The 21,911-nt window shown below is 52.6% G+C and overlaps 9 protein-coding genes across 9 annotated transcripts; 3 read left to right on the top strand and 6 right to left on the bottom strand.

The window, feature by feature from the left end:
• Nucleotides 1–74: 74 nt before the first annotated feature.
• Nucleotides 75–3,041, bottom strand: ATEG_08513 (IQ calmodulin-binding motif domain protein; the record flags this gene model as incomplete). Its single annotated transcript, XM_001217098.1, has 1 exon — nucleotides 75–3,041. One exon carries the CDS (start codon nucleotides 3,039–3,041, stop codon nucleotides 75–77), a length of 2,967 nt encoding a protein of 988 aa, XP_001217099.1.
• Nucleotides 3,042–3,749: 708 nt separating this feature from the next.
• On the bottom strand, nucleotides 3,750–5,984 carry ATEG_08512 (uncharacterized protein; the record flags this gene model as incomplete). The annotated part of the gene is made up of 3 exons (XM_001217097.1): nucleotides 3,750–4,320; nucleotides 4,412–4,734; nucleotides 4,788–5,984. 3 exons carry the CDS (start codon nucleotides 5,982–5,984, stop codon nucleotides 3,750–3,752), a joined length of 2,091 nt encoding a protein of 696 aa, XP_001217098.1.
• Nucleotides 5,985–6,818: 834 nt separating this feature from the next.
• ATEG_08511 (uncharacterized protein) lies at nucleotides 6,819–7,300 on the bottom strand (the record flags this gene model as incomplete). The annotated part of the gene is made up of 2 exons (XM_001217096.1): nucleotides 6,819–6,933; nucleotides 6,993–7,300. The coding sequence occupies 2 exons, from the start codon at nucleotides 7,298–7,300 to the stop codon at nucleotides 6,819–6,821; spliced, it is 423 nt and encodes a 140-aa protein (XP_001217097.1).
• A 657-nt stretch (nucleotides 7,301–7,957) lies between these two features.
• Nucleotides 7,958–11,056, top strand: ATEG_08510 (uncharacterized protein; the record flags this gene model as incomplete). The annotated part of the gene is made up of 5 exons (XM_001217095.1): nucleotides 7,958–8,092; nucleotides 8,336–8,626; nucleotides 8,695–9,429; nucleotides 9,513–10,831; nucleotides 10,924–11,056. The coding sequence occupies 5 exons, from the start codon at nucleotides 7,958–7,960 to the stop codon at nucleotides 11,054–11,056; spliced, it is 2,613 nt and encodes an 870-aa protein (XP_001217096.1).
• Nucleotides 11,057–11,474: 418 nt separating this feature from the next.
• Nucleotides 11,475–11,802, bottom strand: ATEG_08509 (copper metallochaperone ATX1; the record flags this gene model as incomplete). The annotated part of the gene is made up of 2 exons (XM_001217094.1): nucleotides 11,475–11,707; nucleotides 11,760–11,802. The coding sequence occupies 2 exons, from the start codon at nucleotides 11,800–11,802 to the stop codon at nucleotides 11,475–11,477; spliced, it is 276 nt and encodes a 91-aa protein (XP_001217095.1).
• Nucleotides 11,803–12,221: 419 nt separating this feature from the next.
• Nucleotides 12,222–15,309, bottom strand: ATEG_08508 (uncharacterized protein; the record flags this gene model as incomplete). The annotated part of the gene is made up of 3 exons (XM_001217093.1): nucleotides 12,222–13,221; nucleotides 13,273–15,154; nucleotides 15,207–15,309. 3 exons carry the CDS (start codon nucleotides 15,307–15,309, stop codon nucleotides 12,222–12,224), a joined length of 2,985 nt encoding a protein of 994 aa, XP_001217094.1.
• Nucleotides 15,310–15,899: 590 nt separating this feature from the next.
• On the top strand, nucleotides 15,900–16,731 carry ATEG_08507 (kinetochore Spc25 family protein; the record flags this gene model as incomplete). The annotated part of the gene is made up of 2 exons (XM_001217092.1): nucleotides 15,900–16,131; nucleotides 16,187–16,731. The coding sequence occupies 2 exons, from the start codon at nucleotides 15,900–15,902 to the stop codon at nucleotides 16,729–16,731; spliced, it is 777 nt and encodes a 258-aa protein (XP_001217093.1).
• Nucleotides 16,732–17,368: 637 nt separating this feature from the next.
• On the bottom strand, nucleotides 17,369–19,092 carry ATEG_08506 (mitochondrial 54S ribosomal bL32m domain-containing protein; the record flags this gene model as incomplete). The annotated part of the gene is made up of 7 exons (XM_001217091.1): nucleotides 17,369–17,382; nucleotides 17,465–17,504; nucleotides 17,567–17,736; nucleotides 17,795–18,055; nucleotides 18,110–18,146; nucleotides 18,421–18,575; nucleotides 18,774–19,092. The coding sequence occupies 7 exons, from the start codon at nucleotides 19,090–19,092 to the stop codon at nucleotides 17,369–17,371; spliced, it is 996 nt and encodes a 331-aa protein (XP_001217092.1).
• A 461-nt stretch (nucleotides 19,093–19,553) lies between these two features.
• Nucleotides 19,554–20,878, top strand: aspD (septin aspD; the record flags this gene model as incomplete). The annotated part of the gene is made up of 6 exons (XM_001217090.1): nucleotides 19,554–19,689; nucleotides 19,758–19,886; nucleotides 19,940–20,021; nucleotides 20,075–20,212; nucleotides 20,274–20,487; nucleotides 20,540–20,878. The coding sequence occupies 6 exons, from the start codon at nucleotides 19,554–19,556 to the stop codon at nucleotides 20,876–20,878; spliced, it is 1,038 nt and encodes a 345-aa protein (XP_001217091.1).
• Between the last annotated feature and the right edge of the window lie 1,033 nt (nucleotides 20,879–21,911).

Here is a 21,911-nt window from a genome sequence, read left to right as displayed (position 1 = left end):
GCACCAGGTTTATCGTAGGTAGTAACAATGTATTCGTAAATCACAGTAAGCAAAATCTACAGAATTCATAGCAGTCACGCCCCCGGCGTGGGAGAACGGCTTTCTTCCAAGACTCGTTCGTAGATCGTCCCATGGCAGAGCCAGTCCACCTCGCGGACCTTCTCTAGTTCCTCCGTCAGTTGTCCGACTTCGCTCACAAATTCCGGCATACCCGCGCCCGCCAGGCTTTGACTTGCAGTGGTCGTTGCCCGCACGCGTTCGCTGGCACTCGCGGCGCTCATGCGAGAGAGAACGTGCGCACGCAGTCGGGAGAGGATGAGGCGCGCGACGGGGTCCGTGAAGCTGGTTGCACCGACGCCCGCGGCACTCGTTCCAGACGACGAAGGCTGTTCCTGCGCGGACAGCTCCGTCTGGATCTCCACAGAGGCCTGCATGGCCCGGACCGAGGACGCCGCAGCACATGCTGTCGCAACCGGCGCCAACACCCGCCGGATGGTCGCAGCCAGTTGGTTGCTCGCGCTGGGCGGCATCGGGTGTGTCGACTCGAGGATTGATTGCACACGATCGGGCTGGATGTCGTTGAAATCGAGCGACAAGATCCGGTCAGCTTCGGCTTTCCATTGCGACCGCACATCGCGCTTAAGCAGATTCTTGGCCGTCAGGAGAATGGACGCCGTGGCTACAATCTTGAACGCTTGTGCGTGCAGTCTTTCCAACCGCTCCCGGTCTAGCTCGAGAGTCTCCGGAATCAGTTCATCAGAGACTGCCGCATTACTCAGGATCAAATCCACAAGGCCTTGAGCATACACCTTGGACGTAGCCGGCTGAGGCTCTCCGTTGACATTCTCCGGGTCCCGCTTCCGCATCTCGTCCGCAATAATTTTGCGGTTCGTTCGCCAGAAGCGCCTGCTCTTTCCGAGGCTCATAGTCCCGTCCTGGAGGCCTCTCTCGAAAGACCGCTGCTCATAGCCCGGGGCTTCCTGGATCAGCTGCGGAGCCGCCACTTGGATCATGAAGTTCGTATGATCCAGTGACAGAAGGTCGATGATCCCCATCAGTCGAGCCAGGCGGTCAATCGCATCTCCGGATGTGTCTTCAGCAAATGCTTTGACCACGGGATCCCGGTAGGGCGCACAGAGTTTCGGGAGGATGTTGTTCATGAAGTTGAAGAAACTATCGTAGGAGAAGGCGCCGGCTTTGCATTGGCTTTCCACCAGCTTTGGGTCCAAAACCTCACTGATTAGCACATGGAGGGAATTTCCTGGACGCAACAACCGCAACAGCCGGTCCTGTATCACCGTAGCCATGGCTACAGTCCAACTCGTCCCCAGACCCGCATCCACATCCTTCCGCATCATGTCACACATGTGCTTCATGATCTGCCTTCGTGGCTCGGTGTATTGGGTTTCATCAATCTTGTACTCCTTATTGATAAGGAGTTCATGCACAAGCGCACGGTTTTCCGGGAGTGCAGTAAGGAGTTGCGCGAATCGCTCGTGTGGGGACACTCGCTGCTTGTCCAGCTCTCGGAGTACAGGGTTATCCACGTTGTTGAAAGTCTCGCTGATAGGAGACGCGACACTTTCCGTCAGCGTTTCGGTCGAGGCGGGCGCCACCTCCGCAGATCGCGGGATAGCTTGCTTTGAAGCCGTCCGCTTCTTCTCCCGCTTTGCCCTTTTCAAGGCATTCCGGACCATTTGCATTGCCCGGTCTGATCCTGCCAAACGCTTCAGTCTGGCTAGGAGGAGGATTTGGTTTTGCCTGATCCCCTGGCGATAGTCCTCAGCCACACCTCCAGCGCGGTCATCTTTGACCGTCTGCCAAATAAGTTCCAGCTCGATAAACTGGGCCAGCATGATTTCAATCAAAACGCTAGAGTCGTGTGTCTTCCATGCGTGGAATGCAGAAAAGAAGACATTGTATGCCTCACAGAGCGTCTGCAGATCCGATGAAACGGCCGCTGGTGCGCAGCACCCAGATGCAAGCAATGGGGTGACCTGTTCAAACGCTGCCAGCAACTCGCGGGCTTTAGCGATCAGGTCTTGCTCCTGTTCTCCGTCGCCGCTGAGGACCTCGGCGGGATGGGTCACAATGAGGTAGCTGCTCAAAAATGTACGCACAGCCCCCCTGCCACCCATAGTGCCGCTCTCCATATCCTGGAGCCCGCAGAGACGGAGGACCTTGGCCGTCGTGTCCAAGACGTTGTCATCCGAGAGGAGAGCGCCAACGTCTTCAAAAACCATATCCCGGACGCGGTCGACGTTCAGGTTCAAGGCTCGGAACTCTTGCATGACCATCTTGCAATGAAACGCCCTCCATACTCGTTGAATCTTCTTCGCAGCTGCATCCTGCGTAAGAGTCTTGGTCATGGCCGTAGACATTTTCTTCTCCTCTGTGGTAGGCAAACTGCTCGTGCGCGAACGTCGATGACTCTGCTGATAGAGAAGCCGCCGCTTCTCTGCTTCCGCAAACTTTTCCGCCATCTCTAATCGCAGACGCGCGTGCTCTGCCGCTTTCTTCTCGCGGTTGTCTTCAGCCTTCTTCTTCGCGCGACGGACTTCTTCCTCGCATTTGGCGGTAATCTCCGCGAGAAGCCGTTCGCGCGTCTGCTGGGCAGCCAACACTCGTTCCTCGTGCTGAAGGTTGCGACTGGCCGCTTTGGTCAGGGCGGCACGAAGTCGGACCTTTTCCGCATGCAAGGCGCGGTCCGCGAGCCTGGCCTTCCGGGTCTCGATAATGGACGTGCGCCGGAGATGTTGTGCGACGTGATCGGTGGGCGATGAGCCATGGGACGATACCCCCGAATGATGGGAGTGTAGCGATGAAACCGAGCTCCGGCGAGATGAAGCTGCCGAGGAGCGGCGGACCACACTGGGCTTTCGTGAGAAACGCGCGGCGAGATGGGCGGGCAACGTCAGAGGGAGGGCTGGCTCGTCCGATAGCATTTCCACATCGGGTTCTGGATTATTCAAAGGTTCGGAAGACACCGTTGGGCCCGCATCAGGGAGCTGAAGCTCAATGTCGGAGTTGCGGCGTAACATGGTATCTTTCGGAGATATGTGCTTGGGCGGGATGCGCCTCACGGAGGGGCGCAGTTATCGATAAATAGTGGGGGAACTTTGGGCGAGATGAAGGATTAACTGCGTCGGTGTAAGGATCGTGAGAGATGCAGAGGAGAGATGGATCCCTGTCAATATATACTCCTCTCCCGATCGCCACCGGGGGGTGTGAGATGTGAGAGAAAGAAGGGGAGGCGAAGCTGATGATTAGGAGGGTTTGCGGAGAGATCCGTGCTTCGTTTCAAGGAGCGTCGCGATAAGAAGGTCGCACCTGGTAAGGATAAAGATCGTAGGAGATGAAACGAGAGTCGCGGAACCCAGGACCTAAAAATAATCAACCGTCAACCGAACAGGCGCCATCCCACGTCGAAAGGCCTTCAACGCAAGCATCCGGTTGTCTAATATCGCTGCTGATGACGGAAGGCGGACGGAGTTGGAAAGTCATCGAACGCCGCAACCAGCGATTATGTCAGCATCGACTCTAACTATGTATGTATACAAGAACCATACTCTGTAGACTACAGACTGACGAATATATCAGAATGGAATGCTTGATCTCGCAAATGCTCGTCCTATGCCCTGCCCTCCCAGAGATCATACGCCAAAACTCCGTGTAAATACAGATGAGTGCATAGTATGTAGCTGGTCCAGCCATGGTTTCGTAGAGTCATCACCCAAAGCCTCCAAGGCTTATCGGTGCCCGAAGATATCGATGCTTTCGTTGTCATCGTCTTCTTCGTCCTCCTCCTCATCCGATCCGCTCCCTGACGCGTCGTCATCTTCCTTCTCGGACTCCGCACCATCAGCCGACTCCGTCTCACGACTGAGGAAGCCATATCGGTACTTGAACTTCGTGCCCCAGAAGCGAACCTCTCCATAGTCCTCATCTTCGTTATCTTTAGAGGTCCTCCCAAAAATGGATGCGGATTGTGAGCGTTCGGTCCCCCGGTCGGGCGGAATACCAAAATAGTTACTAATGACCGGAGACACGGCACGTCCACGTGTGAGGCTGTACGACGCAAACCGCCCATTTGGTTCCGCAGACGAGGGTGCATTGAGTCGAGGATCAGGATTCGGCCCTGGCACAGGGTTGGTATCCAATCTTAATGCCGCCAGGACCAATGCCGCGTCCTCGGTGCCCTGACTATGAGAAGATGATCTCATATGAGTGCGGAGACCTTCATCCTCTCCACTTTCTTCCACGCCATCGACAAAATCGCCTTGAAGCAGTCGGAGTTGAGCCGTATTGTATGATTCACACCTGCGGTCTGGTCAGCTCTATCACAAAAAGGTAGCGTGGCAAAACCCACATATCACACTTCAAGCCTAACCAATGGTACTTGACGACTGACTTGGCGCCACAGTCATTACAGTAGACCAGAGCTTTGGTGTCCTTGAATTCAGCTGGCATGGGTTGGCTCTCGATGGTGCGATCCAAGTTTCTGAACGTCGTTTCCATATTGGTGATGGTCTTGCTGCATATTGGACACCGGTACGAGGACTTGGAATACTCGTTCAGACATTTTTGATGGATGCTGTGACCGCATCGCATGAACACTACCGTCTCGGGCGAGGTGAACATGTATTCACCGCATATCGGGCAATCGCATTGTGTCGATCGCTCAATACACCGATGGGTGTTCTCAATCGAGATAGGTAGACAGACGCAACATGTCTGTGATTTCACAATTAGTCCGGTTGTTGTTTTCTATGACGGCTGCTGCTTACCTTGCAATGAAAGAAGTCTTTGCCCAAGCCCTGTCCAATACGGCAGATACCACAATCTGCGCAGTGGTAAATACTCTTTTTGCTGTCATTGTCCCAGAGTTTGCAGACATTGCAATAATACTGTGCAGCCTGTTCCCCGCAGCTTCGACAAGCCTGGGCGGCGGGCTGCGGATGTCCACATAGCATACATAGCATGTTCTCGGTCTTCGGTCGGTCGAGATGATGGTCTTCAACCTCATCGTGACAAAACCGGCAGGTGTACCACTTCTTGCAGGCATAGCACTGCAACTTCACGTTTCTCTTATAGTGCTGACATCCCAACTGAGCCTCCTCAACTTCCTCTGTATCTAGGTCTTCATCTCCAAGGGGCACATCGGGTTCGACTTTGGGGGCAAATGTTGGTTTGAGATCCTCAGCCGTCAAGTCGTACTGCACATGCCTTTGCACGCCAGGAATTGTGGATTCGGAAACCGCTGATGGTTCGTTGGATAATTTGCTCGTCTGCAAGACTGGAGTACCGGGAGCGCTAGAAACTAGTTGTGCGATCTTGCTAGAGGGATTGCCACGAGAGGCATTGTAGTTTTCCGTCATCAGTTCGTGAATCAACCGTGCCTTTTCAATGTTGCTGGACTGTTGATCTCTGATGGCGTGGATCTTTTTTCGCAAGATCCCCATGCCGTCATCTTCTGGCAAAAGGTCGCGACCGCCCAACTCTTCCATATCCGAGGAGTGATATCGACCAGCGTCTTCCATACTAGGATTCGTTGGAGGAATGGCGGTGGCAATATCGGAGTTCGAAGCCGTAAAAGGGCGATGATCAAAGGCGTTAATTGTTTGTTCGCTTGGGAACTGCGACATGATCAAGTTCGCATCCTGCCTTATCGGGTCCGACGGGCTCGAGTGCTCTGTCATATGGTGTTGGTCGTACCCGTCGATCGGTGATACCGTAGAGGGGTTGCCGCAAGGCTTTGTCAAATCGAAAGGCTGCCTTGTTCCTGGGCACTGTTCGTGTGCGGCGGCTGATATTATTCCACTGTTGTTACCATTGTTTGTGTTTGGAGGGGCCGGTTCTGCGGCGTCCGAGGTGGGCTCAGGTTGCTCATCGGCGGGAGGCAGCTGGGTGTCCCACTGCTGGGAGAGGCGGCGGGCCTGCCGAACGACGGGTTCGATCAGCAAAGAAGAGATAAGCCCGCTCATGGAGGGCCGGTACCGACATCTGATCGGGGAAGGGACATAGACTGAATTCGACAGTACCTGAGGATGAAGAGGTCCAGTTTGGAATAATACCTAATTCCAAGTTCTACTGCGCAGATGCCGGAACGGGCAAACTCGAAGCATGTGACATCCCAGCACCGATAGTGGACGTTGATTGGATATCAGTATTTCACGTGACTGTATTTGAATATGTGATCATAACAAGTATAGATATTACCAAACGGCACCAAGAACAAAAGTGAAAGATGTCTGCATTATTGAGCTATTGATTAACTGTGGGAGTTATCCGGGGACAGCCTGCATTCAAGCCAGCCACGCCAGAGTGACATCTGGGATCGTCCTGATGCAGGCACTATCAAAACGTCTTGCAGAAGATCCTATAACATGTTTTGTGAATATACATATCGTCTTCTCTGTGAATATTTTCCAGAGCCCAACTTATGTATTCCGTATTGAATATACAGTCCCACAAAACATCACCTCCTTTGTCAAGACCGTGTGGCCCGTGCCGCTATTGTTCCCTCATGGTGTCTTCTGAGCAAGTATGAAAAATCCCATCATGACGGTAGGAAATGCGGTGAAAATACTGTGGCCCTCAACAAAGTTCGTTATAGTTGTAATGCTAGTGCCAGCCAAATTTTCTCTCGTGGGGCCAAGACTTGGGGATTCCTTGCGTGATGCAAAGTATGATGGTACTCCGAGCCGTGCTTCGTAGGTATTGTCCCATCCCGAGAAAGGGCTTCCACGAATCACGGATGACCGCTGCAAAATAGGAAGCGGACTGATCAAGCTGTCCTTGAGGAGGTTGATATGCAATCATCTTAAGCATGTACCGAGGCTCTCATTGAGGAGCATCAATGTCAAGTTGAACTGCTCATTGGCATCTTTGCGGAGACTTGACTGCCTCTGGTTGACGCCTATGCCTTTTAGGCTTGAGTGAAGTCAGAAAGGACTGCGTTGCTTCTACCATTTCCTTCATTGAAGACTTACATTCTTAAGTCCTTCCTCAGATGAGGCTGTTCCCAATACCTGACCATCATCAGGTTCTTCACAATTTTATGTTCTATTCCCGCAACATCGGCTGCTCGGTGCAGGAACTGCAGAGTGTTGGAAATCTTCTGCTGATTGAAATCCAGAAAAGAAGAATCCCGGAAAGAAGACCTCAGCGTCCGACGCAGAACGTGTCGTGAAGGTGATGAGTAGTTGATCACTTTCAAACCAGCTCGGTATAGGTGACGATACGCATGTATAACAGCTTGTTTGTCGGCAAGAGGCAATTGAGCGGCTACAGCAGCCATGGTGAAAGCTTCATAGGTAGAATAAGGTCAGTTTGCTAGTGTGAATGATCCTCCTAGCCTGAGTGAATGTCCTCTGTACAATCAGGAGCTGTTTGTAGGGTTTGTCGATCCGACCCGAAAAGGCATGGAGGTTGGGAAGCTCCACGCTAGTCCTGATAAGGAAGGCAGCCGCGTTAGGCCGCAAGTGACCTTTTGCTGCCCACCTTCTTCCTACTCTCATCCTTCTTACTCCATACAACAATCTGTCTACTTGCTATTCTCGCCTTCCCCTTCTCTCGAGGGCTGTCCTCTTGCTCTTTTCTTAGGCTCCTCTACTGGCTAGAGAAGGGCTCTCGGATAGCAGAAAGTTGATCGACAGAGCTCAGCATCGCGCGGGACGCCATTCGGAGCTTTACTATCTCTCCGCTGCAACAGCGGCCAAGTCGTGCTTGTGTTTCCCCGCGTAGACATGGTTGACTGACCGATTTACCTCACTATGGCATACTTTTAATTAGTTCTTGACTGCATGCTTGCTGTTCGACCTCCACAGCTCTTTCTTCCTCGTTTTCAGAGGATCATCGATGCTCTTGCCATCAGACTACGTTATCAGGACTTGATACGTTGACATGAAGACCTACCCTTTGTCTGTAGTGGCCTGAGAAGACCCCGACTATCAAAATGGCTCGAGTCTCTCGGAGGCCCGTGTCGGCTTTTGCCAGACGTGCTTCAAGCCGCGCTGCCCATAAAACGGCGCGGCGGCACAAGGTGATCATGGAATCGATCACCCAGGAGAAGAAGAAGCTTCGAAGTGTCGTATGTCTCTTTGTCAGTGACATTTTATGGGACAATCTTGACGGCGGAAACAGATATCATTCGAGGCTAAAGCGCCCCCTGGATATACGTTCATCCCCGCGGGAAATCCACATCTCACAACAGCATGCAAGGAACTCTGTCGGAAAGATGGGCTGAAAATTTTTGCTGTTTCGGTAGGCTGACTATCATCTTCCTCGTGCACCTTACCATCGCCTCTCTTCCCTTTATCTAATGCGCCCTCAGACCACCCCCCACATGCACACCCACAATCTCTCCCAACATGTCCATCGCATTGGGTACCACTTCCCCAGTGCAGTTGTCGCGAACGCGTGCATGGAACTAGGTGTATATCTTACCGCTACAGGGAAGGCAGTGCCATTCCAAGAAATCAATAACGCACAGCCGCGGAAGCGCGCAGATTCCGAGATGTCCCAAATAACCATCAATACTGAAGCAAGGGACGTATTGAAGGACCTCTTTCCCAACATACCAGACAATGATTTGAATCAAATCATCAAGACAGCTTTCCAGAAGGTACGTCGATGCTTAAGAAAGTAACAAAAGAAGGAGAGAACAGGAGTTCGTTCTAAAAGAAAGTGAAGGGACAACGCAAAGTTGGGACGGCAGTTGAGCTTCCCCTAGCCCGGCGCGCACAGCTAGCCGTCGTGGCCCACATCCGACACGTCTATACCAACTATGACAAGCTTCTGAAGATGACTTCTTTCCATGAAGCCAGATCCCTTGTCGAAGAGCACACCTTGGCGAAACTAGTAGAATGGAGAGGAGATGATGAGAATGGAAAGACAGTCCTTGAAGACGTCTTCCGTGAGGTCATCGTCATATCTGACGATGACGACAGCGACGCAGAAGAGGATATCCCCAAGCCTTCAGATCGGGATTATAGTGTTGAGGTCATTTCGAGTCAACCGCGTGTTGAAGTCCTTCCAACCCAACCGGCAAATACGGCAAATTCTGGGCCCCAGGACTTCTCAGAAGATGATGTCCCTCCAGGTTTCCGGGTGATTCCACGCGACCCTAAGAGGAGCAAAGTTGACCGCCGTGGATTTAGCAGGTATCAAGCCTGGGATAGGGCCATTAATAGATACAGGAACGTCGCCATGGGAATCAGCCAGCAAGGATCGCATATGTCACCCAGGGATCCAAACCTCCCTTATGGCAGTGGCCAGTCGATACAAGCGCCTATCGAACTTGATCTGGAGCATTTTCCCCAACGGGTTTCCAGGCCTCGGCATGTCTCTGTTCCATCACATGGAGGTCCTAATAAGAGATCTAGTGGGCCAAGCAACGCTGGTTATAATTCTCCATTGGAACGTCATGTAAGACCGCTTTCTTGATCCGGCTTTTCGATGAAGAGGATTTGGCGGACAATGCATAGTTACTGACTTCCACTAAGCAACAGAAACTCTTCTCAGTGGCCGAATCCCCTTATGAACAACCATCTGCACGTCCATCTGATATTACATCTCAGGGCCAGTCCTCCCCGCATCATGGGAATAAAGCTTTGAATCGACGAGGTGATAGCCCCAATGCCCCTGTCTTTGTTAGTGGCCCCAAGGAGGTCTTCCAGAAGACTTTGGACTATCCTGGTCATTATTCTAGGACCAGTGGCCCCTCCTACAAGGAGCACACCTCCAAATTGCAGGACCATGTATTACCGTCTATTGAAGCCCCGCTACCTGTGGACAGACAACTTTCTGAAACTGGCCCAATGGACCATCTTGCCAAAAGAATGTCGGGAGGTTTTTCACTTCGTTCGATGACGCCACATGCCACTAACCAAGAATCCTTGCGCACCCCCTTGGAAATTGCCAGTACAGGAGAACAGGCTCCTAAAAGGCGGCGTATGGCTTACGCTCACCCAGCTCCTGTCGACGACCTTCGCTTCATTCCTGGACCTAGTACCACATTGGTGGAACCTTACGCGGGAGCCCGGTATGTCCCAGTTGGACGTTCTTTACCAGGAGAACCAGCCCAGGATGGAGCCCACGTCCGTAGGAGATACGCTGCGCCGGTTTTACCATCATCCTCAGTGGAACTTCCACCTAGGCCCCTTGTTGCGGATCCTCATTACAGGCCACGCTATGAATTTGACCCTCAGTTATTTTCTCTTCCACCACGTCCACCAGTCCCAGCAAATCTTCACCACCCGCACAGGGCGCCAGAGCGAGTTCTGGCCGCACCAATGACAAGATATCCAGTCTTGGTTGAAGAAAACTACGAACCCCTTGCCCCCGTGTCGACGTCTGGTTTGAGAGAGCCACTTGTCCATCACAGCATGAATCGGCCTAGCGTGGAAAAGCTCCCCTCTCTGCCAATGCACGGAGATTCGGAACGTACTAGAACTAATGGTGTTATTTTGCCCCGCGAGTCTCTGCCCAAGAGGCATTATGCCGACGATTTCGTCCGCACTGTGGACATCCGAGAGCCGATCTTGATAGGATCGCCTCCACGGACTCGTCCACAAGCAAGCCATGTTGCGGGAGCCCGTGGTCTGCCAGCTACGACCTCCCCTCGTGATCGCTACCAACATGAATTACCAAGTAAAGTGCCGTCGAGACTGCCTGAACGTCCCCATTCTGGCCGTGTCAGGTCTACTGCTTACGGACATACTGCGGCGGAGAACCTGAGCCCAAGATCCCATGTTCATACCCTCCCTGGCCCTCCGCCTTCCGCTCGTCCCTACGAGAGACGGCGTGATGATCCTTTTGACTCCACACGGTATGGATTTGACCAGAACACAGCATATCGACCTCATTTCTGTCACTGTCAACCTCAAGGTTGCGAAATGGACAACGCTAATCCTACTATAGGCCAATTTACGAGGTTCACCATCCCTCACCAACGGCACTGGAACCACCTCGGCCCGTGTACGTGAGAGCCCTGGATCGGCCCGCGTTGCAGAGTACCCTACCCGAAGAGAGGCCCGTCATCATTGTAGATTAGGGCATGTGGAGGACGACCTGAATGTTCTGAAGAAGCAGCTACCGTTTCTATTGTTGATGTTTGCACGAGCAATGTACATACACAGATGAGCGTTGGAGGAAAGATACCCGACTGCGTGTCAGCAGTTTGATGGTCTATATGATGTTTTTGCTTGTTATGAATAGACAGACCATCAGAAGTTGAGCGTTACACAAAGACCACTTATGCCGAGTTACAGTCACTCGAATGCATTATTCTATAAAAACTAGGGATTCGCTGCAGCAGAAACAAACATAATCCATTCGCTATGGTATCTTGCAAACAGTCCGGTCGCAAGAGACATGCCTCCTGACTCTCCCTTTCCCCGATCGAACAATACCATCCATCCACCCATCCGTACCTGACGGTATCCCAAGGTTATATAGCACTATATTCCAAATCAAACAGGCATTGTTTGACCGCCGGCCTCTCCACTGTTGACGGTCTTGCCGGTCTTCTTGATCTTCTCCAACACAGTCTCATACGACACGGACGGCTCGGTGACGACGGTCGCAGTTTGGTTTTCCAGGCTGACGTCGAACGACTTGACACCTGACGAGAATGGGTAAGCATGATACAGGAAGGTGAGGGAGAAAGAGAGGAAAAGGCGGACATAGCGGGGGATGAGGGGCACTTTTACCTTCCAGCTTCTTCAGGACGCGTTCCACGGCTCCTGAACAGCCACCACAGCTCATGGAAACATTGAATCTGTACGTTTGCTCCGACATCCTGGAGGGGAACGGCACTCGGTCGTTTTGTCGGTTGGGTCGAGGGGGTTTGTGATCAAAGAGACGGAGTTTCGTGGTCGGAAGGCGGAGGGATCGATGTACTCCGTAGGTCCTTAGAATAACACGGAGGAGCGCCGGAGAGATGGTGGAGCCTGCTTCAGACACGCCAGATGTATCAGATAGTAATTTATTACCTGGGAGATGAGATGGTTCGTTTCCTTTATATTCGAATTCAAGGAGGCAATGTAACCCCGTCTGACTTGGACGGAGAATAAACTCTTTGTCTGACAAATCCATCACCCTACGCTTTAATCGCGCAATCGCTACATACAAACCACATCTTACATCGCCAAACTGTGTAGGGTTCATTATATAGGTAGGCCGAACACAAATTATATACTCTAGACAGCATCCTCACGTCAAAACCCAGCAGCTCTTCTCTTCTTCCTGGCCTTGGCCGCGTTCTTCCGCGCGGCATCGCGACCGCCAAAGGTCCCACGCTCAACTTGCGTCATGGGAAGATCTTCGTCAAACACCTGGCTGCTCGGTGGTGGCCGGGACGTGAACCGTTCGTTCCGATCCGGCTGGCTGCCCCAGTCCCGGACGACGGGCGTCGCGGAAGACACCAAAGGCGGTGCCGAGGAATCCACATTGGTCGTCTGAGAGGTCTTTTTGCGTAGTCTGCGCTTCGGGGTCGTGGGCTGGGAAACCAGGCCATCGTCTGTTTCGGACGGTTGGCCTATTCTTTGCCATGTGTATCTGCTGGGGTCTGTCCCTGGCTGCCACTGCTGTAGCATGTTCGCTACGTTGCGAGCTAAGGGTCGATCGGTGTTGAAGCTTGTGAAAGACGCTAGACTGGAGAACAGAGGGACAGTATCGTCCTGCATGTCGGAGAGGCCTTCGTCACCCCGTCCGGTGTCGTTTCGAACCGTCGCACTGCTCTTGGGGACATCCGTCCGGTGTCTTGGAGTACTCGGAGGCAAGGGTAACTGGCTGTCCTGTGTTCCATACAGGATGTCATCTTCGTCAATGTTGCTTTCATTGGTGCTTATTTCTGGTGTCTTTTCCGACGGCTCGCCTAATCTGCGTGTCGTAGGTCGCAAGACGGTAACTTGCGACAGTACGATATCGGCTGCAATGGTCCGGATTACCTTCTCCTTCATGATCCGGGTCCGCCCAGGTATGTAGTGAGGCAGGCTAGCGAGCCAGTCGTTGGCCAGCCTGTCGTAGAGATCAATCAAATTTACCCCCGTAGTGGAGGGAGTTCCAATAAGAGGCGCAGCGCCAGAACTCGCAGGCAACTGGACAAAAAATTGTTGCAGGTGGCTATCTGCCATGATCTCCGAGAGGTATTCCGAGAGTTCTTGGGCGTTCTGGTCAATGTCATCCAGAACGGGGCTACTTCCAAGGTATTCAAGCCTGTCCGAGATTAGTACCGCCCGGTTAAAGAAGATTATGCAGGAGACTTACATCGTCCGACCAACTGGTTGATCACTCAGGTCTAAGCTGGAAACTTTGTCTCGTAACTCTTGGATGGATTCTCGCAGACTTTTGTCGACAGCTGGCGCTTCTTGACCCTCGGAAGATGCAACTATCATCCGACCAGTAGCAACCGCATAGACTTGCGTAAAGTCCATCGTCCACTGGGGGATCGCCAAGGGTGTTATACTTGACATCCCAGTGTTGGCCACAGCGAACGCACCGGCTCCGACGACAGAGTCATCCCAGTCATCAACAACAAACTCATCCTTGGGCCGCACATACTGTTCTTTATGCACGCCTGTCTGCCGTTTCTTCGGCCGAAGGATATGATCCCCAAGATCCCTCTCGTCTTCAGTGCCACCATACGCAGGGCCTGAAAATATGTACTCGCGAACACGAAGTTGCGTATCAACGGCAAAAAGCTTCACCAACTTCTGGTCAGGATTATAGTAATCCCTGCTCACAAATGTTGGGAGATGGCTGATTTCTTTGAACACAAGAGATGAGAATTGCGCGCTATCGGAACCTGCTTGGGGCTCGATATCATCATCGGATATTGAAGGTATGTCCAAGATAAAAGGATCCGGAATTGACTCAATATCCCCAGAAGTGGTGGAACAGTGGAATGACAGCACAATTTTGTTGAGTCGTGAGTACAGCACAAGATAGAAGTCGGTGTGCACAATCAGCGGCGTTAGCTTCAACGTGGTATCCTCGGGGTCCCTGAAGTGACGCCACGACAAGCGGGGATATAAGGAAGGATTCGAGCCTTTGTCTGCAGCTGGTAGGGATTCAGGACTGACGTCTAGCCAGAAAATCCGGGAGGTTGTCAAAATAAACACATGAGACACGTTGCAGGGGCTCCTTTTCACGTCCAAGATCCACTCAGACTTCCGACCGAGGTCAAGTTCTATTGGGTACGAATATGTATCGTCGTCCTCTGTTCGATAGAGTATGAGACAACGTCGGTCCGAAACGATAAGGGTCTTGAAGTCGCCAACCCATTCGATCGCCGCCCATCCATCATGTCGAGGATGTCCTTCTATATCTTGACCGTCACCAAGATCGAGCCATGGTAGTGAACCGGACTTGACGCAGGCCGCAGACAAATTGCTCTTATGACGCCTTTGCCTCCCAGAGATTTCCCAGATACTCCAGTTACCACGCTCGTCAACGAGAGCAAACTGCCTCTGATACCACGGGTTGAAGGTCACGTCAGCATGAGCAAAACCCCCCGTTTGTAGGTGCGATATTTCGACCAAAGGATTGGCATTGAGCCGGGAGTTAGAGTGACGGTTTGGTGAGACACGTTCGCCCTGTCGGTAAACATGTACCGGAACAGGGGACCTGTGGTACATCGGCCGAAATATGGACGTGGAACGATGGAAGCGAACCGCCAGCCAAGTTGGCTTTTCCTCTACCGGCTGTGCGAAACAGATTTGTCGAACAGGAGCTCCACCGGCACACCATTCGACCCATTCCGAGTTTCCAACCGATGGTACACGCATTCCGACAGTATTTTCCTGCCTCACCTCCACGATGTCCTCTTCAATCATGCGAAACGAGACCGAATTGCCGCACTCCCCCGACGCAACCACCGCGATTGGAACAACACGACTGCGCCACTCATCGGTCTCCAGATCAACAGCATATCCAAAGTCGAGGAGGGAGGACACTAAAGGGTCACAGCGTTCGCTCGTCGTTGCGATCACATGGGAGAGAGTTTCGTTTCTGAGTAGGTGCCAGCCAGCGGCAAGTTCAGGGTAAGCTCTTCTTAAGGCGTTTTTGTTCTCGACAAGCGACGATTGCGGAGCTGTAAGCGGCGATGGAACGGTGGTCTTCGTCACGCCCGCGTAGGAGATATGAGGAGCTAATCCATGTCAGCGTATAGTTCTGCTTAGATCTTGTTCCAGAAAACATACGCGGAGACAATCTCCGAGCGAAACCCCATGTCTGTGTCTCGGGATAATAGATCGCTCTTCCCAGGTGCCCATATTGCAGAGCACTTGTCGGGTGCTCATCCATCGGAATTCTCTTTGCGCCTGAGAGTATGCGCAAGCCCTTGTCTCATAAGCATATCGAGGGCTGGGCAGTTAGTTTGTATTCTGTTCTCAGCCACGGAAACTGGGTAGGCAGATATGATATATATGGAATCCAACCATCAAGGCGCAGGTGCTCTTGACAGCTGTCAAACAGCGATCCATGCGCAAGGGTTGTTAAGCAGGATGCAGGATATACTACATTTTCTTTTGAGAGAAGCTAAAAGTCGATCCTCAATTTTGCCGTGTCTCACCGCCAGGGTCCCACATACATGCCCCAGAGCGATAGTCACTTGCGAGACTTCGATTGCTTTCTTCCAAACATCGCTCTTCCTAGAATCCAAAATCGCTATCTTCTTCTGCATTTGAACATCTTACAGCTGCGCTTAACAAGACTATCAAAAACCCCTGAAAAGCTCACCTTATCGGTTCCTCTCCTCGGTGCCAAGCTTTGTTTACCGTTGCGGCGCAACACAAACAGACGGCCCGACTGTTGTCACCAACGTCTCTTCCTCGTCCGTGGACCTACCTAGCTGAGCCAAAGCCTTAAGGACGTTAGTTTTAAATCAAGTTACCATGTCTTCATCATTTGAGCCCTCACTCTCAACGAGTGGCATGCGCCCACCACTCGCGTCCGCCGACGCGCCCTCCATGGCCGACTCACTTCCAAGCATTAATTTCGGGTTCGAGGATTTGCGCAGTCGGATGGCCCAGTTCACTGCGCGATTCGATGCGTTTATCGAGCGCGGGAGGAAACAAGTTCTCGAAGAACGGAATCAGTTCAAAATCGGTCTCGCTGAACTCCAAGGTGAGTCTGGTTCAAGATTGAAAGAACCACCCAGCGCGGCTAATCAGCCCTTCAGAGGACCAACGTATGAAGCAACGCGACATCGAAATCCTCAACCTGAAGACACAAACCCACGAACAAACCCTCCAGAAGGAAGCCGCCGAAGCCGCCGAAATGCATGCCGCCATCTCATCCGTGACGATGGAACGCGACGCCCGCCTCGCCAAACGTGACCGTCTCAAGCAGCAAATCGACGAAACACAAAAGGCCATCAACCAGAAGCTCGAAGCTCAGAAAGCGCATGCTCGACACTTGGACGCACAGTCTCGTCTCAACTTCCCGGAACTGGAGTTTTGGCAAGACTACCTGTGTCTGCGGATTGAGGGGGCGGGAAGAGAGGACCGCTTGAAGTTTGTGTACAGTCATCTGTTGGAGAAGGACTGGGAGGCTGAGGCATGGTTTGAACTGGGGACGTCTAGTCGCGACTACGATGTCTTTCATACCAAGCCCAAGGTTGATAGGGGTGCTCTGGAGCGAGAGCTAGATGCTTTGAACGAGGACAGGGATTTCGGCGCATTCCTCAAAAGGATGCGCAGGTTGTTCGTGGAGACTATGAAATGATTTGGTATTCTGGAGCTAGGTGAAGGATTACGACTGGTTATGGTATAATGACGGTGGAGTTAGGGACATAATTTATGATGATCTTTGCACTTGGTAAATCGGATGACTCGTGTTTTAAGAATTCATGTTATCAGGTCAGTCATTCATGCTGCCCATGATTGATCGTTGAGGTGATATTTCGAGGGTTGAAGACAATGCGCAAAGGTTCAGCCGCCAGTGGCCTCCCGGTAGAAGGATATGCTCCGGTTTGCACCTGCTGTCGCAAATCCAGATGATCTCCCAATCTTCTGTAGCCATTTCACGCACCAGACGGCTTTTTCCGTTTCGGAGTGGGTGGCAACGCATGACCGGGTGTCGATTGACCAGACCTTGACTTTTCCGTCGAATGATCTTGAAGACGTCAGTTTGCAACAGACAGAGTAATATCGTAGGACTGCTCACCCGCTTAGGAGATATTCCCCTGTGTGGCTCCAGGAAAGAGATAAAATCCAGGCGGAATGCCCAGGGAAGTTGGCGACTTGCTCCCCGGACGAAGTATCGTACAGCACAATCACCTTGGAGTCTCCGGCAGCGGCGAGGAATTTTCCACCAGGCGAGAACGCAACCGTCCGCACCGGCTTTACTAGGCCTGCGGACGTCAATCCATTGACCCTAGAAAGCTCATAGATCGTTCACGTACCTGATAGACTGAAAGGCATGCGGCCGGACTCTGTGCTGAAGATGTATACACTACCGTTCTCATGACCGCTGGCTATGAAGCGACCATCGGCAGACTGCGGGTACAAAGTGAGTGGTGTCCTGACGAACGAGTAGATTGTGTAAACTCAGGACCTACCAGATCTATGCATGTGCCGAAACTTCCTTTGGTCTCATGGTCACGGATTTGTTCGCCATTGGCGTCCAAATCCCATACTTTAATACGCCCATCTTGGCTCACGCCAGCCAGGTACTGACCATCCTCAGATAGTGCAACAGCCCAGATATTAGCAGATTCTGCGCCTTGTGCTACGCCAAGATTAGCTGGGATTCCCCAGGGTAGTAGACAGGTGGACAGTCAACTTACCCGAGGCATTTTTATCTTCCGCCCAGGTCCCTTCGTGACAAGACCAGATCTTGATCTCACCCGCAAAACCCACACTCACGGCCCTGGTGCCTTTGCCGTTTGTCACGACATGGTGACAGCCGACTTTATGGGCTCCATCAATGGATTGCACCAGAGGGAAGTCGGGGTCTGTGGTGGAGTGAACCTTCAAGGCGGAGGCGCCCGACGCTGACAAGATCTGCTTGTCGGTCACGGCAAGGGAGAAAATGTCAATGGGATGGGCTATGTCTTATTTAGCCAGAGAATAGGAAATAGCTCGAGGGAGTTTATACATACCATTGTCTGCGGAGCCGCAAGAGAGATATTGTTTCGACTAGTAGCGCGTGTTAGAGCCGGACAGAACCAAGCGAATGGATGATTCGGTATTGTAGGCCTCACCATTCTCAGACCGTTGCACTCTGTCCGACCATGGATTGTCTGGACGATCTATGCGCGGACAAATGGGTGTGTCTACTGGGGTGGACGGAGACGGGGAATGACTAGTGGGACAAAATCACGGACCAAAACCGCCGGACGTTGTCGGTGAGATCATCAACCTGCCCAACTTGGCGGGACGGTCTCGGTCTCATCCCACGCAACACATTCACCACGGAGTCGTAAGTAGCACATGCATTACATTCGCAAAGACGCGACGGAGAATGTTGGATTCGTTTGAATTGGACAAATATACACAGGCTGGAGGCAGTAAACATCAAAAAATTCCCAAGTAAATAGCCGGACGCCGAATGCCATGCAGCATATCCTACACATAAAAGTACAGCCCTCAAAAGCACCACAGCAACACCAGTCTCTATAGTCCTTGAAAAGTCAGCTCGCTCGTCCACCTCGATCGCTCTGTATTGTGCGTTCTTTTTATGCGGTTTGGGTCTTCCACTGTTTCTTGATATCTGTAGACTCCCTGTCAGAAACGAACGCCATCCATCGTAGTCAGTCAACTCACTCTCCACACAGTGAGGGCACAGAACATGTGCGCGCTTAACCTGACCACATCCCGAGCATGTGTTGAGGTTCTTGACATCCTTCAGAGCCTTGCCGGCCATCTGCCGATGGCGCTTCTTCATGTGGGAGGTCTTCTTCTTGGGTACTGCCTTGAGGACGGAGTCCCAAATATCCGACAGAACTCCAGGGATGCTCAATGAAAACGCGGCCGGCCGTGCGAGAGTGTAGGGGAGGACGGAGGCATTCTGGAAAAGCTGGGACCACCGTCCGCCAGCGGAGACGGACAGGGCGCTGGAGGGCCGGATAACGTGCGACAGCATTGGGAGGGTTGAGCGGGACGCGATGCGATTCGTCTGGGGGAAGGAAGTAGGAAGTCGACTGGCAGAGTCGGAGTCGCAGACGGGGTGGAAGACGGCAATCGGACCTGTGCGGTGTTCCTCCAAGTGAAGCTTTTTTCGAAGTTGCGGATTGCCAGATTTGGATCTGGAGGGGCGCTAGACCCGATTGGGATTAGAGGCCCCCTGAGCCAGTCGCGACAACAATTAAAGGGGTCTGGAAGGTGAACTGCATCGCATCTCTCCTTCTCCAGACCGTCTGGTGGTGAACAGCAGCTTTCTCCACGGCTCCATCGTTTTGACCTCGTCTCCGACCTTTGCTCTTTTTCGTCTCCGTCAATTGGCTCAATTCCGACTCCCATCAGTTTCTCCTCCATCAACTTAGATACCACCTATCGATCCGTTCGTTCGCTTTCTCACCCCCCTCTTGATATACAACCTCCACCATGGCAGCTGCTCCCGCGACATCCGCCTCTCCGGCCACCGTTTTCCCTCGCAGCCATGTCGGTTTCGACTCTATCACCTCCCAGATTGAGCGGAAGCTGTTGAAGCGTGGCTTCCAGTTTAATGTTATGGTTGTGGGTGAGTGATGCCATCCTATGATCTGGCTTTGGCTGGTATCCAAGAATCTAACTCACGGGTGCAAATAGGCCAGACCGGTCTCGGAAAATCGACTCTGATCAATACCATCTTTGCTTCGCATCTGATCGACTCCAAGGGTCGTCTGACTCCCGACGAACCTGTCCGCTCCACCACCGAAATCCAAGCGGTTTCCCATAGTACGTTGTGCAACATTGGTCAGACCGGAGGACTCTGTATTAACCATGACCAGTCATTGAGGAGAACGGCGTCCGTCTTCGGCTCAACATCGTTGACACCCCGGGATACGGTGACCAAGTCAACAATGACAGATGGTAAGACCAGCAACTGCGAAGCTGTTGGGGTCAGCACGCTAACGCACCACCAGCTGGGACCCAATTGTGAAGTACATCAAGGATCAGCACTCTGCGTACCTCCGGAAGGAGCTTACCGCTCAGCGTGATCGCTATATCCAAGATACCCGCATTCACTGCTGCTTGTTCTTCATTCAGCCGTCTGGCCATGCGTGAGTTTCCTCCTCGACCGTTCCGACCCAACTCAAACTGATCGCGTATTCTGTCAAACAGCCTTAAGCCCATTGACATCGTTGTCCTGAAGAAGCTGTCTGATGTTGTCAATGTTGTTCCTGTCATCGCCAAGTCCGATTCGCTTACGCTCGAGGAGCGCCTGGCTTTCAAGGAGAGAATCAAGGAGGAGTTTGCTTTCCACAACCTGAAGATGTACCCCTACGACAACGACGAGCTGGACGACGAGGAGCGCGCTGTCAACGTTCAGATCAAGGTATGGGCCTTCCCCCGCCAATGGGTCTCTTGGGTGCCTAATATTTTCACAGGATATCATTCCTTTTGCCGTTGTCGGCAGCGAGAGAACGATCGTCGTCAACGGCCAGCAAGTCCGCGGCCGTCAGAACCGGTGGGGCGTGATCAACGTGGAGGACGAGAACCACTGTGAATTTGTCTATCTCCGAAACTTCCTCACTCGCACCCACCTCCAGGACCTCATCGAAACCACCAGCCAGATCCACTACGAGACATTCCGTGCCAAGCAGCTCCTTGCTCTGAAGGAGAGCAGTGCGGCCGGCAGCCACACCGGAGGTAGCCGACCCATCAGCCCTTCGGCGGACCGGGAGCTCAGCCGTAACTCTCAACGCATGACGATGAATGGCTATTAATCGCCGTGGAAGCTGTTACGGATGCATTGCGATGTTTAAGTGGAACCAACGTTCGGTACAAGCCGTAGCCGTATGTGGGCAGGCAACCTCAAGGCAGTCTCGAATTTCTCTTTCCCTTTTTACTCAATAGCGCCAACTTCATACCACCAGGTTCTTGCGGATATCCTTGTTTTGCCTTCGAGTCCTTAATTTCACGCTACTTTTCTACCCCCTCCACTTTGAGAGGTAACTGGGCTTCTTGTATTTCCTAAGATTTCGTTATTCCGACCAAAAGGCAGCAGTAACGCTGGTGCTGCTGTCACTTGCTGTTTATGTATTTAGGTTTCTTAATTATCCACAGGGAATATATCGTCTAAATATGATACGAAGGCTTTAGATCTAGAGCCGCTTCACTCGTAGGCAGATAGTCGCGTCGTGACTCGTTTCGGGGAAGTGGACCTGGGGCGATGTTCACTGCTGGGTGCCGAACCGGCCGCCATCAACAATCCAATCCCTCAGCTCCTGATACGCCTTGTCGAGGTCGTCGTTGACAATGATCTTGTCGTGCGCACCGGGCTCCTTGGAGTACTCCAGTTCGTTTTTCGCCTGCGCCAAGCGCTTTTGCCTGTATCAAGGATGAGCCATACCTCTCGCGATCTCCAGCGCCATGGTGCACTTACAGGCTATCCTCGGTCTCGGTACCCCGACCCCGCAGTCTCTTCTCCAACTCCTCAAGCGACGGCGGCGCAAGAAAGACGAAGCGCGCATTGAGATCCGTCCGCTTCACTTGCTTCACGCCCTGCGAATTCCAATCAGCCCCGCTCACCCCTTCCCTTGTTCGTAGCCGACTGCCTTACCTCCATCTCAATATCCAATATGCAGATGCGGTCCTTGTCCGCAACCTCTTTGACCGCCATCACCGACGTGCCGTAGTGGTTCGACCCGAACACCGCATGCTCGATGAAGCCGCCCTGGGCCACCAGCGCGAGGAAGTCCTCCTTGTTCGTGAAGTAGTACTCGCGGCCGTGTTCTTCGCCGGGGCGGGGCGCGCGCG

Source organism: Aspergillus terreus, genomic scaffold (assembly GCF_000149615.1).
Source record: "Aspergillus terreus NIH2624 scaffold_13 genomic scaffold, whole genome shotgun sequence".
In the NCBI taxonomy this organism is placed as follows: domain Eukaryota; kingdom Fungi; phylum Ascomycota; class Eurotiomycetes; order Eurotiales; family Aspergillaceae; genus Aspergillus; species Aspergillus terreus.
The sequence above is the reverse complement of the archived record's forward strand: the minus strand, read 5'-3'. Positions and strand labels throughout refer to the sequence as shown.